This window comes from Doryrhamphus excisus, chromosome 3, assembly GCF_030265055.1.
Source record: "Doryrhamphus excisus isolate RoL2022-K1 chromosome 3, RoL_Dexc_1.0, whole genome shotgun sequence".
In the NCBI taxonomy this organism is placed as follows: Eukaryota; Metazoa; Chordata; class Actinopteri; order Syngnathiformes; family Syngnathidae; genus Doryrhamphus; species Doryrhamphus excisus.
The window spans coordinates 23,580,402-23,594,301 of NC_080468.1; the positions used below are offsets into that span (position 1 = coordinate 23,580,402).

The 13,900-nt window shown below is 41.3% G+C and overlaps 1 protein-coding gene across 1 annotated transcript in view; it reads left to right on the forward strand.

Annotated features, from left to right (window-relative positions):
- Positions 1-142: 142 nt before the first annotated feature.
- Positions 143-13,900, forward strand: part of adam19a (ADAM metallopeptidase domain 19a) — a 77,092-nt gene continuing 63,334 nt past the window's right edge. The window contains exons 1-3 of the mRNA XM_058067908.1: positions 143-198; positions 3,856-3,904; positions 3,982-4,239. Of these exons, the coding sequence (XP_057923891.1) occupies positions 4,014-4,239 (226 nt within the window). The 5' untranslated portion in view covers positions 143-198; positions 3,856-3,904; positions 3,982-4,013. The remainder of the gene's footprint in view (positions 199-3,855; positions 3,905-3,981; positions 4,240-13,900) is intronic.

Consider the following 13,900-nt stretch of genomic DNA (forward strand, 5'->3'; position numbering starts at 1 on the left):
AATATTGGGAGTCTCTGCTGCTCTGATAGGTAAGTAAATATCAATGACATACCATGTAAATAAATTATGTCAAATCGACATCCACTTCCGTATACGTATCCAAAACCCTTCCACGCGCAGGTTTGGCCGCCATGATGGTGAATTGCATTGACATGACCTCGACACGCTGCTCAGCAAATAATTACTTTAACAGACCAGGTTTGTTATTTTTCAAGTTACCCCAAAATTTTAATTGAACTAATACAAGTCAGTGATGATTTATGTGAAGATTGTGTATTAACAATGCCATTACTGACATACATGTTTAACTGTGTAAATACTTCCAGTTAATTATAAGTATTATTATTGTATTGGAATTGCTGTTAAAATGTGTTATTTTAGACCACTAGAGGGCGTAGTTTTGTCATGTTATTTATTTTACACTCACTTTTCTACCGTTTATCCTCACGAGGGTTGCAGTGGTGCTGGAGCCTATCCCAGCTATATTCGTGCACCCTGGACTGGTCGCCAGCCAATCACAGGGCACATATAGACAAACAACCATTCACACTCACATTCATACCTATGGATAATTTGGAGTCGTCAATTAACCTAGCATGTTTTTGGAAACTGGAGTACATGCAAACTCCACACAGAGATAGCCGAGAGGGGAATTGAACTCAGGTCTCCTAGCTGTGAGACCTGCACGCTAACCACTCGTCCGCCGTGCAGCCTCAAGCGAATACAATTGTAGCTATTTTCCACCTTGCCCCGCCCACCTCTCGTTGGCACCATCATGGCGGACTTTCTGCTCCATGGCGTACTACACACTGTTCCATTCATTTGCAGCTGTATCAACAGATCTCTTCATTTAGCGTCCTTGGTAAATATAGTGGTGCCTCGTTAATTGCGGTCCGGAAGGTCCGACTCAAACCAAAGCAAATGTTCCTATAGAAAAAAAATGTAAATCAAAACAAAACACATTTTATAGACAGTAATTATAGTTTTGAATGACAAATGACAAATGAATTGCATGTTTGTGTGTTATTCAAACCCAAAATGAGCGCTATGGATGTAAAATGTGACAAGTGCCACACTCGATGCACTCTTACGTGGGAACCGGAGTCCAAGGATGCAACCAGGAAATGTTGTCATCTGATGCACAATTCCCCATACAAATGATGCTAATGTAATGAATGAATGACTCATGGCCGAGGGCAAACTCCGAATTGGCAGACTGAGGCAGGCCTTCCCTCGAGTGGTGAAAAATCCAAATAAGCACGTCTCAATGGATGACTTTGAACAAACTCTGAATCTCTTTGTTGTGGTGCTTGAGCACTCAATGTTATGTGAGGATCCAGGTCAGCCTTGCTTGACAAAAACCAGGCCTACGTTGCAAGAAGTGTGTCATCCTCCCCGAGACAGGTCTGCTTATAATATTAGCGCAGTTGAAATGTTATGCATTTGAGTCCCCATCAGGGCCCGCAAACATATGGTGCGTATGAATAAGTCTCTTTGCTATTTGTTTAACACCACATTCAGTGTCCCCCTTGTTTTGTCGGAGTCTCGCCAACAGATATCTCATGATGCTAAATATTTTAGCTGTTGTGCCGTTGTTTGCATAGCAATCGATGCTTCTATCTCTGTCTTTTTTTTTTTCTCATGGAGTGGTGCTAATTGGATAATGGCGTCAGGCATGTTTTGACCTTTTCTGTGTCGCGAGTGTTCGTAACAACAACCCTTAAACCGAGCCGAGGGACAAGCAACAATAATAACGACACCAAGCCAATGAGCTCATTGTTCAGGGAGGACAAAGTGGTGAAATAAATCTGCCCCATCCAGAAGACGGCTGAGCGATATCCCAAGGCAGTCAGATCAGGCGAGACAATGGATGTTTGAATTTTGAGTGTCCGTGTATTCACAGTAGCCACGTTTATAGGAGGAGTTTTTCTCTTTCCGAATTGGAATCTTTCCGAATGACCTTTCCCAAAGCAATGGTATACATGGAAAGGAATATTCCAATCTCTTGTCTATAGTCAATGGGGAATGTGCAGTAAAGCGTAAACAACATCACATGATTCCGACTTCCTCGAGTTTTTCTTTCACTTGTTGGAATAACTCCGTATTGCCAGTTTTTCCTTTGTCCAATCTTGAACAAACATTCCGCAGCAGTCCAGTGCCGATTCCTTGCCTTCATTTTTTTAAATCGAAGAACGTCTCGAGCTGCGTGTTACGTCATATCTCAAAGAACGCACCCGGGAACAGGAAAAGATAAAGTTCAATCTTGCTAATATTTTATAATTAAGCTTGGCTAAGCTTGTTTTATATAGATATGTATTTTCTTTTTTAATAAAACTGTCGAGTGGTTAGCACGCAGACCTCACAGCTAGGAGGACCATGGTTCGATTCCACCCTCGGTGTGGAGTTTGCATGTTCTCCCCGTGCATGCTAGGTTAATTGGCGACTCCAAATTGTCCATAGGTATGAATGTGAGTGTGAATGGTTGTTTGTTTATATGTGCCCTGTGATTGGCAAGACAGCTGGGATAGGCTCCAGCACCCCCACGACCCTCGTGAGGAAAAAGCGGTAGAAAATGAATGAATGAATTAAAAAAAACCCTACAGGGCGGCACGGCGGTCGAGTAATTAGCGCGCAGACCTCACAGCTAGGAGACCAGGGTTCAATTCCACCCTCGGCCATCTCTTTGTGGAGTTTGCATGTTCTCCCCGTGCATGCGTGGGTTTTCTCCGGGTATTCCGGTTTCCTCCCACATTCCAAAAAAACATGCTAGGTTAATTGGTGACTCCAAATTGTCTATAGGTATGAAGTGAAGTGTGAGTGTGAATGGTTGTTTGTCTATATGTTCCCTGTGATTGGCTGTGGACAAACCAGTCCAGGGTGTACCCCGCCTCTCGCCCGAAGACAGCTGGGATAGGCTCCAGCAAGCCTGCGACCCTCATGAGGAAAAGCGGTAGAAAATGAATGAATGAATTTCCACATAATATGAGAGTTTGCTAGTACCAAGTCCACAATGTACACAGTATACTTAATGAATTGTACTGACGGAAGTACAGTATTCCATTTGGGACACGGCCAATGAGTCTGGATTACACACAAGTCACAAGCTCAGAAGACTGTTTTACATTTTGAAACACAACTCAACCCAACTCCCCAGTTTAGCATCTGAGTCCCACCTCCCATCTCAGTATTCATCAGGATTACCAGTGAGAGTCAATGGAAGATTGGAAGTGGAACCCAAGTGGGAGCGTTCCATGCATTATTCATCTCTTATTTTCATAGCCGGCTTTATGCAAATGGAAAAGCAATAATTCATCCACTAATGGTCGACATCGCCTGCGGAGGTCGTGGTATGGTTTGGCTTCATTGTAGGGTTGCGCCTGAGGGCTCGTTTTTGATCGTCTATATTGAATACAGGAAGTACACAAACTCCTTAGTAATTGCTGTGATATGGGAAGGGGGTGAGATCAAGTAAGCTCTGCTTCTTCCTACTCCTTTTCAGACATGTTAAATTGTGGAAATGTAAATATAAGATGTACTTCAGTGTAAACTGCACCTCACTCCAGCAATTCCCCAGTAAATGAAGCTCAAACTTGCATTCATACACTGAGCTCCTGCTTATAGTCACCTATTTGTTAAAATATTATTTTTGTCGGATTTTCTTTTATTTCTTTTTTATTTTACGATGTACTCAATCTGTGTTTTATAGTTCGCAAAAAAGGGAATCCACACCTTGTTTTGTGCTTTGCCAAGTGGTGTAGAGCTAAATATTGTCAAAGCATGACAGCAGTCCATTTTAATTTCACAGTAAAGTAGTTTTTAAATTCGCCTTAAATCTTCATTTTGTGTTTTATTCAGATTAAAATCAACAACTTCAAGACGGAAAGTAAATCAAGGGAAATTTCAAGTAGGTAAATAGAAGCTCGTTTTTAGCATCGCCCAACTCTACGAATAATCGAAAGCAAAGATTTGTTTATTTTGAAGGCGACAACCGGAACTGCTTGATTTTATTTTCAATGACGGCTACCTTGAGAAGAGAAGGCGGCAAGGCAGAGTTGAAGAACGGCGAGGACGACGAGGGAGTACGGGTGGAGGCACCGAGGCTCACAGGGATGTATAGTAAACACAGGCAGAAAAATGGCCACATAAAACCGGCGACATGTGGACGTTTCCTTTTTTTCCTTTCTTTTATTTCGCTTATCGGTGACCTGGGAAGAACCGGCGGAGAAAGCAGCCGAAAAGGTAAAGAAAAAACTGGAAAACTTGCATTACCGTCAACCAGTTGCTTCCCCGGGCTGATGTTAATTACAACAATAAGCGTGTTGTTTGGTAGAGTTGGGTTATAGTTTACGCTGGAAGATGTTTTGTTAGAACTTTCACGGAGTGTTACTTCGTCCGCGCCAAAGTCCATTGATAAATGTGCTAATTTAACGTGTCGCCTGTCACACTGAAAACACACTGAAGAGTGTGTATGGTTAACATGAGTCGTGTGTCAGCTTCTCACTCAGCTGCTTCAGACTAAGTCATGGGGCTAACAATGAGACTCTCATTCGAATTAAACTATATTTTAAGCCGAAATGCAGAAAACAAACACCAGTTTTTTTGTAGTGTTACCAAGACTGTAACATTACCCTTCCAAGCGTGAAAATTGGCAGTGTAGTTTGAATGGCAACATTTGTCTCTTGGCTTCCATCGGTCACTAACTTGGTAGCAGCTGCTGGTTCTTAAATTATGGAGTATGATCCTGCTCTGGGTCATTTATTGTATTACCAATGCGGAGGGAGCTCCTTTCTTTGTTCTGCCTTTGTCCATAAAAGGAAGAGTTGAAAGATTTTTGTACTTGGGTGGATTAGCTGCAAACATACAGCAACAAAAACTACAAACACTGCAAGATACACACATCAGCGTATACATAAATACTCAAAACACGCACAACTACATGAGAGATGCCGCAATTTGACGGAAGTTTACCACGCTTCCAGGAAAGGCAGTTTTTCTCTATTATTTCCTGTCATGCCCCCACTGGGGGACACAAATGTTTTTTGTGGCCTCCTGAAACTGTCAATATCTGTATATTTATCTGTACTCTACAAATTGAAACCATGAATCTGCAACAAAATGGAGTGCATGCAAGCAAATTCAAGAATCTGCGTATGATTATGACAAATGCATACATGTTGGCAGGTCTGCACCAATATTGAAAGTCTTCCCTGCGTTTTTTGCAACAGTTACACAGCCGCCTAAAGCGGCGCTAACTTTTGACCATGTTGCAAGCATTACATCCCGCCCTCTTCCAAGCTGCACCCCGGGCAACACACTTGCACAGGAGCCTTTTCTAAACACTGGCAGTATCATCATTGCAAACCCTTTGCTAAGTGTCTATAATGAAAAGACAGAAAAGTGCACATGGCACGCTCCTCCTGGTCCTATAATGAGCGAATAGCACATATGCAAGGTGCGTTTGGGGACATTGGAACATTACACTTTTTTTTCTAGTTGTGAATCACTGGTCTCGATGATGCTTACTCTGAAACATACGGCCTTCCCTGCCCTCTTCCTGCTTTAAGTATGACTCTAAATTGTTGATTACCTTTGCTTTTGTGTGTGTGTGAATGATATACGCGAATCTGAATCTGGCACTGTGGTTCATTGATTATGACTAATATGACTGTAATGTTAAATGGCTAGAGGTGAACACAAATAAAATGAAAGCTGCATGATTCACAATGATTTTTCACACTACCTCCTTCTACCAATGTGTCAGCTTTAAGGATGCATTCATGCTTGTCATGTTTGGTTCTGTTAAAAGGTACTCTGATGTGTTTTGCTTTGTTTGGTCAACTGTGAGCACAATCATCCCAACCCTAACAAGCAAGACCTAGACCGCTTAACGGATGGGCCGGTTCACAGTTGTGAATGCTACACAGGCTAAATACATGCATCAATGTCAAAACCTTGCAGAAATAACACATATCTAAGAGAAAAGTGTCTCTGATTGCACAATTTTGGTCCTTCCTCTGCATAAGTGACAATCAATTTCCTTCCTTCCTTCTCTCTCTTTATCTCTGTGGATGTGTGACAACTCTTGAAAAAGTATATTTTAGAACAGGGGTCTCAAACACGTGGACACTAGTTTGAGGCCCCCGCCTTGATATGAAAGTTTAATGTTAGTGCGTTCCCCGCGCAAGTTTGATATGGATGCTGTATGGTATCATGTACCCAGAAAAAAAAATTACGTTTGATTAATGTTCATGTTAAAGGTTAAATAGCTGTTAATAGTTATCCTCCCTATCTGTGTGGAAGTGGTATTTTTTTTTGGCTTTTTAAGTTTAAAGGAAATAACTTGGAGGCTACCGTTTAGGTCGCTAGCTCTCTAGTTTGCGAGTTAGCATGTGACTATAGTCATGTTTTGTCATGTCTACAGGGCTCTAATAATGCTTTGTTAATTTTAATCTGAAAAAATAATTTGTCTACCCACCAACTATATGTGGTTTCTTAAGTTTTAATTATTTTTATTATTATTATATTTATTTATTACTGATTGATTTTCTTTATTCTTGATCTTATTTTGTGTAGAAAAATAAAAATGAAGATATTTGAGAACAGCGGAATGTTTTATCAGAGCTTTTCTTGTAGAAAATCGGAACCAAAGCAAAGTTTATTCATTTTTCTGTTTTTAATAAATGCGTTTTTTTTTTTTGGAAAGCCTGATGCGGCCCAGCCTCGCCCAGACCCTAGCTCTAGTGGCCCCCAGGTAAATTGAGTTTGAGACCCCTGTTTTAGAAGCTTTTCAAGGCATGTAATTTGGTAAAATTTGACCAGCATAGCATAAAAATAACCAATGTATTCAAGCAAGGAGATGTAATATTTCAGATTTTTTCACAAATGACTTCTGTTCGTTATACCAGTGTGAATACTAAGTGAACTGGACCAAAGTACACACCAAGGATCTTGGTTTTTATTTTTGGTCCCAGACCAGACTTCCGAACCAGAATTGTGAATGCAGCCCAACACTGCAGGTCTAAAGACAATTCATGAAAAGGTTCCCAAAAAGACTGCTAATGCACCTCCATGCTGCTCTTTTGGGATTCACACAAAGTCCGAACTCAGCAGTATTCTTTACAAGATGTGAACCACGGCCCATTTAGCAGAGCATCAAGTGCAGCCCCCCCTGCTTGCCTGGCAGGTCTCCGCACGCTTTTGTAATGCGTGGCGTGTTCTCCAGAGCCTAGAAGTTGAAGAAGCCATTCTGAGTGAGCAGCGGCTCTACACGAGATCACTCTGTTCGCCAACAATGCCCGTCCTCCTCACCTTATGACATCGGCTAATTTTTCCATGTGCTGGTAAAGGTTGAATATCCTCTAAGTTATCCAAGCAGACGTGTGCGGTTTGCTTTGTGTAAGGCCCCCGCAGAAAGACTATGCCGGGTCGTCTCTGGTGGGCCGCAAACGTTAGTCATAGTTAATTTTTTTGTTTACACGTGTTGTGTTTAAATGCCGTGTGGGTTCACGGTGTGTGGGTGAGGTGTCAGCATGGAGTGTGCTTCTTCTTCCAGTCTAATGCTATCAGTCTCTGGGCCAGGATGGAGTGTTCTCCTCTTAGTCCGCAACACAGTACCTTTTACAAGCAAATAAAAAGAAGCCATTTATCTCCAGGACATACAGTATATGCTAAAATAGTATGTAAAACACTCATTCTCAACTTTGGGTTGCAGAGTTGTTTTTCAGTGGGTTGTGAGGTCTTTGCCAAAAACGAAAAGTTGTCCCAAATTTTTTTTTTTTGCCCAAATTACAAATTTTCAATCATAAAAATGACTTAATGAACTAAAATACAAATTAATACCACCGTTGAACTTGATAATGTAGTATTGTACTTTGGAGCATTAGCATTAGCAAGCTGCATTCACCCGTCTGTACTCCGTCGCACCGTTGGTGAAACGCTAACCTGCAAAACAGCAGCGCGCACTACACTGCATGTAAAGCACAACCAGTCATAATGATTTTGGAAAAAAAAAAATCTTTCTTCCTTTTTCCTTCCTGTGTAATTATTTCCATGGCCTCAAATGGCTTCCAATCCCTCAATGTGTAATTTGCTTTGTCTCCTCCCTAGGCAGCATAGTGATGATGAACCGGGCAGCACGGTGGAATAGTGGGACTAATTCACCGTAATGAGGGAGGGGGATTTCTAAAAGCCAACAGCACACAGTGAAGGCATTGTTAACATATAAAAATATAAAATAAAATGAAGTTTTTATTGAATGATTGACTTTTTTAAAAATCCTGTCAACCAAGGGTGTCACTTTTGAGATTAAAAACGTGATAATAATTGTTGTTTAAGAGAAAAGCCTGTGGACACAGAGCAACCAGAAGAATCAGACTGAGTTACAGCATGGTTACTGTGAATGATAATACAGTAAACCTCGGATATATTGGATTCAATTGTTCCCACTGGTTTTGTCCGATATAAGCGAAATCCGTTATTTGCGTATACCGGAAAATGTCAGTTTTACGCATATATCGGATTTATATCCGGTATATGTGTAAATCGGATTTTATCCGTTATAAAAAGGCACTTCCTTGACTATGTTTCCAATGTACCTGGACTGGGCAATGAAAAGAGACGTGAATATAAATCACGCAGGCAACGCTGCAAATGACGTCGTATAGCGGCCTGTCACGATTCGGCGAATCGGAGCGCCACGATGCGGCCATCAGATATATGCGAGGGAAATTTAATGGAAATGCATTGGAATGGGACTGGAGATTTTGTTCGAAATAGGCGAAATCCGTTATAAAAAATCTGATATATGCAATGAATTTTTATTGGAAATGCATTACAGAAAAATCGGTTCTTTTTTATCTGTCCGTTGTGAGCGAATTTCCGATATATCCGAGGTTTACTGTACAAGTAATATGGAAGTGACAGGGTGCATTGTAAACCTTGCAACCCAACACACACTTGGTGTTCCTAGTGTTACTTGTTTGCTTGCGAAAAAGATCCGCTGTTGGCAAAAAAAGCCGAAAGAAACGAACAAAATTTATTGTGCAAACATAAAGCTAATCTACTGAGCCCAATATCGTGCATCGTTTCATGAGCCGAGTTTATCGTGGACCCCCCCTTGCTGGCTACAGCTTGGTCATTCCTGTCATCAACACAAACTAAATACCAATTGATTTCATCTCTTATTGAAGGTGCAAATAAGCATTTTTTTTCTCAGGGTCATTTATTCTGTGCACTTGTCATGTGTATGCAAGCAAAGATAAAAAAAAAAAATCAATTAGCGGAGGAAGCAAGTTCCTATTAGGAACGCAGCGGTGCATCTTCCACTATTCACGGCAAGGATGTCACAAAGCTTCAAGTGTACTTGGGCTGCCACGTTGCCACTTTGATGAAAAGCAGCGCTCAGCCTTGGTTCACTTATTTATTTCTCTTTTAGATGTCCCGCTGTTGTGGAATATGAAATAACTGCACTTAGACGCCATTGATGGCGAGAGAGCGCGAGAGCCCGTTTCTTAAAGTATGTGTGTGCCCTGTGATTGACTGGCTACCGGTTTGGGGTGAACCCCATCTCTTACCTAAAGTCAGCTGGGATAGACTCCAGCTTACCCATGACAGTAATGAAGACAAAGTGTATAGAAAAGGGTTGAATGGACAACAGTATAATAGAGTATCTTATAGAGTTGTCTTGTCTATTGGCTTATCATCATATGCGCTTCCTGAGTCAATATGAGAACACCTACACACTTCAGTGCATTATACATTTAGGATGTCATGAGTCTTTGGCACACAATGTTTTTTCTTTTTGTTCTTTCTTTTGATAAAGATGCATCTCTTGATCCTCCATGCAAGCAAAGGGCATGTGTTAGAAATGTGTGTGTGGGCATATACAAAAAAAAATAGCATAAATTTACATTTTGTAGTATTGGATCTTAAGGAGTGAACTCCCAAATTTTGAGAGAAATAAATGTAATAATGGGCGGCACGGTGGTCGAGTGGTTAGCGCGCAGACCTCACAGCTAGGAGACCAGGGGTTCAATTCCACCCTCGGCCATCTCTCTGTGTGGAGTTTGCATGTTCTCCCCGTGCATGCGTGGGTTTTCTCCGGGTACTCCGGTTTCCTCCCACATTCCAAAAACATGCTAGGTTAATTGGCAACTCGGTGTGAATGGTTGTTTGTCTATATGTGCCCTGTGATTGGCTGGCGACTAGTCCAGGGTGTACCCCGCCTCTCGCCCGAAGACAGCTGGGATAGGCTCCAGCACCCCCGCGACTCTCTTGAGGAAAAGCGGTAGAAAATGAAAATGAATGAATAAATGTAATAATAAATGGTAACTATAATATGACTATGTTATGTATAACATGTAATGTATAACACTTTGACCTTGATTGAAGACCAAGATGATTATAAGGAAGAAGTGATGAGCAGACATCCAAAGGGACAACACCTTCAGGTTTTTCTATGAGTTATATCTTGAATTCAATAGTGTTGCTCACATTCCTTATCAAAATGGCATCGTTCTCTGGTTCCATTGGGGGCTATTTTGCAGCTGTGATCGGTAAGAAAAGCAGAGACTTGTATTGCAACTGTGTTAGTTGGCTTGAACTTAGGAGTCAGCCACATATCACATCATGGATGGCAGATGACTTCTGGTTCTGGTTTCCATGCTAAAAGGCTACACACAATGCTCACAGGGACATTTTGTGATTAAAAATAAGTTACGTAAACGGTGCGATGCATGCGATATTTAAATGTGCTATATATGCAATGTGCTATATAAATAAAGTGGATTGACTATATGAATAACCCGGCAAGACACACAATATATTGTACGCTAATGGAGGCAACATTTTAGCATAAAAGTTTAATGTAAAAATACGCTAACATCATCGATTAGATAGGGTACATGGCAGGAAAGAATCACATTTTCATGTCTGTTGTATTTTACCCAATACCCCACCTCTCACCTGATGTCAGCTGGGATAGGCTCCAGCATACCGGCGACCATAATGAGGATAAGCGGCATAGAAAATGGATGTATGACAATACTGGCTTGCACACATTAAACCAGGAAGTGAAACTCAGTTTGTTATTGACATAACTACAGTCAGCAGGTTTGGAAAAGATGTTTGTTTTCTTTATTGTTCTCAAGCTTCTGCACCCCACTGAAGTCTTGCCCAGGGGAGACCTGCCTCACATTGTGAAAACCCTTCCACTAAACGATGATTCGACATCTTGGGTTACACATGCTGACCACTCATTCATTCATTCATTTTCTACCGCTTTTCCTCACAAGGGTCACAGAGGTGCTGGAGCCTATCCCAGCTGTCTTCGGGCGAGAGGCGGGGTACACCCTGGACAGGTCGCCAGCCAATCACAGGGCACATATAGACAAACAACCATTCACACTCACATTCATACCTATGGACAATTTGGAGTCACCAATTAACCTAGCATGTTTTTGGAATGTGGGAGGAAACCGGAGTACCTGGAGAAAACCCACGCATGCACGGGGAGAACATGCAAACTCCACACAGAGATGCCCGAGGTGGTAATCGAACCTGGCTGTGTGGCTTGCGCACTAACCACTCTACCACCGTGCAGCCGAATTAAATTATTTTTCAGATTATTTACCTGGTTATTTACCTCGATGGCCGAGGGTGGAATTGAACCCTGGTCTCCGAGCTGTGAGGTCTGCGCGCTAACCACTCGACCGCAGATGCTGACCACTCCTGATACATAAAATGCATCTACCGCCATATTGTGGAGTTAATAAAAGCTACTTCAAGAGGTTTTATACAACCACTTGAGTTCATGCCAATGTTCTTTGGCTAATTACAGACCCTGGTCGTTATTTGCTTTTGTAGCAAACTGGAGTCTGTGATTAATTGAATTGTGGCGTTAATTGGAGTATGTATGCTGCTACATTATACTATATAATATAGTATTATTAGATTGATTAGCAGATGCTACATGCCTGCTGGAGGTTCCATCATAAATACCTCCCCATAGTGATTCCCAGCAAAAAAAAAAAAAAAGCTTTTGGCCAAACTCCCACTGAATTGCATTGAAGTCTGCGCTATCTCACTGCCTCTTTACAGCTTTCCGCACTGGGCAACAAGTCCAGTGCAGAGGAGATGGAGCAGCGTGGGTTTATGTGAGACAAGGAGAGAGCTAGCCAGGGTTAAATGTCTTCTCCAGCCTCTTACCAAAAGGAAATCCACCAAGCATCTGTCAAGACAATAACGTCCATTATTCCTCACATCTCTGCTGCCCATCCCTCTTCTTCCCCACTGCTATCTTTGGGCTGCCTGATAGCGTAACATCAACCCCCCGTCCCCCCCGCCCCCACCCAGTGTGAAGACTTACGGCTGCTGGTGTCTCCTGAGAGTCCCTAAGGGGCCAGTGAGAAAATGGCAAAGAAATGAGGCTGTATGAGTGTAAAAGGTCTCCATAATACTGCAGAGGATGTGCCATGAGGACACACCAGAGAACTACGGTCCGGACACTTTGTAATCCTGTTCGATCCCTCTTTAAAGGAATGTCTACAGTCATTCATTTAGCTTAAAAACAATGACAGCAAGCCTTTCCATCTCATTATTGCCTCCTGTTACGGAGTGTAAATGGACGCTAGTGCCGTTAGCTTAGTTTAGCATGCTAGTGCGGTTGTGTGTGGTATGGATGACGTATATTTTCACCGTGTTGTGCTTTAGTATAGCCTTCCAACGCCACCAGAGGCTTTTGATCGGCGGCATAAACATTAAATGAAACTCAGAATGGTGCGCATTCGGTGCAGCTTGCAATGCGCAGGAAGCGGTGATGTCCTTAGTGTCCCTCACGCAAGTTGTACAGTCTGCCATATCCATTACTTTACACAGCTCAAATATCACCCCCTTCAATAGTTTAACAATACACTATATAACTATGTGTGTGTGTTTTTATTGAAGTGTTTTTCTTGAAATTAATCTATAAAGTGTAGCATCCCTGGGAGTATTTTCCGTTCCCCAGCGTGTTTTGCGGTTTTTGTAAATGGCTGGAAAGCACATGTTTAGAGCTCACATACACATTGCAGTTGCTTAATATTCTACATTATACGTTGGTGGTGTCTTGTTAGTTTTTTCCCTAACTTGTTTTGACACCACAACATGGAATTGTGTGTGAGCTGGTGACACACCGCGATTCCTAGCTTGTATACTGTTGTATGGCTCACTAAGGTACACTACACATGGTTAACATTTAAGTCAAAAGGTCAAAATTATTGAATATCGGTTAATAATAAAGGACACAATTATCGACTTGCTAAATTAGGTTATCATGACAGCCCTAAATCAATGTATATGTAAGGATTTTTGCATTTAATTAACAGCTATTTTATTCACTTATAAACAATAAAGCATGCATGTTATGCTGGTAAAAAAATGTGTAAAATGTAAAATTCTAAAAAAAAAATGTAAACAGAATTTTGAATTAAATAAGACTGAATTTTGTATAAACAAGGATTCCCTGCCACTGACACATGTGGTCGCTCATTATCATGTTGCATTTTCCTGTACTGAAATTGCCTTTGTGATTTGTGTATCATAACTAAAAACAAATGACCCTGTTTTAATGAATTGCTGACATGCACAGAGTGATTTATGATTTATTTTAGATGGTTGTAATCTTTCTTCTGGCTCTCCAGCATAACAAAGACGTGACTGATGGCCAGTCAGTCACATTTCCACTGTGTGCTTTTGTACGCTGCATATTTTAATTTTCAGTATTTAACATAATTGGAATGTCAAGAGCTTTTAAATAAAATAAATTAAACAAACAACATAACAAAAAAACTAAATGAAAATAAAATGGACTGTCTTGTTTAGCAAAAATGTAACTTAAATAAAAATGACAAGCCATCACAATATT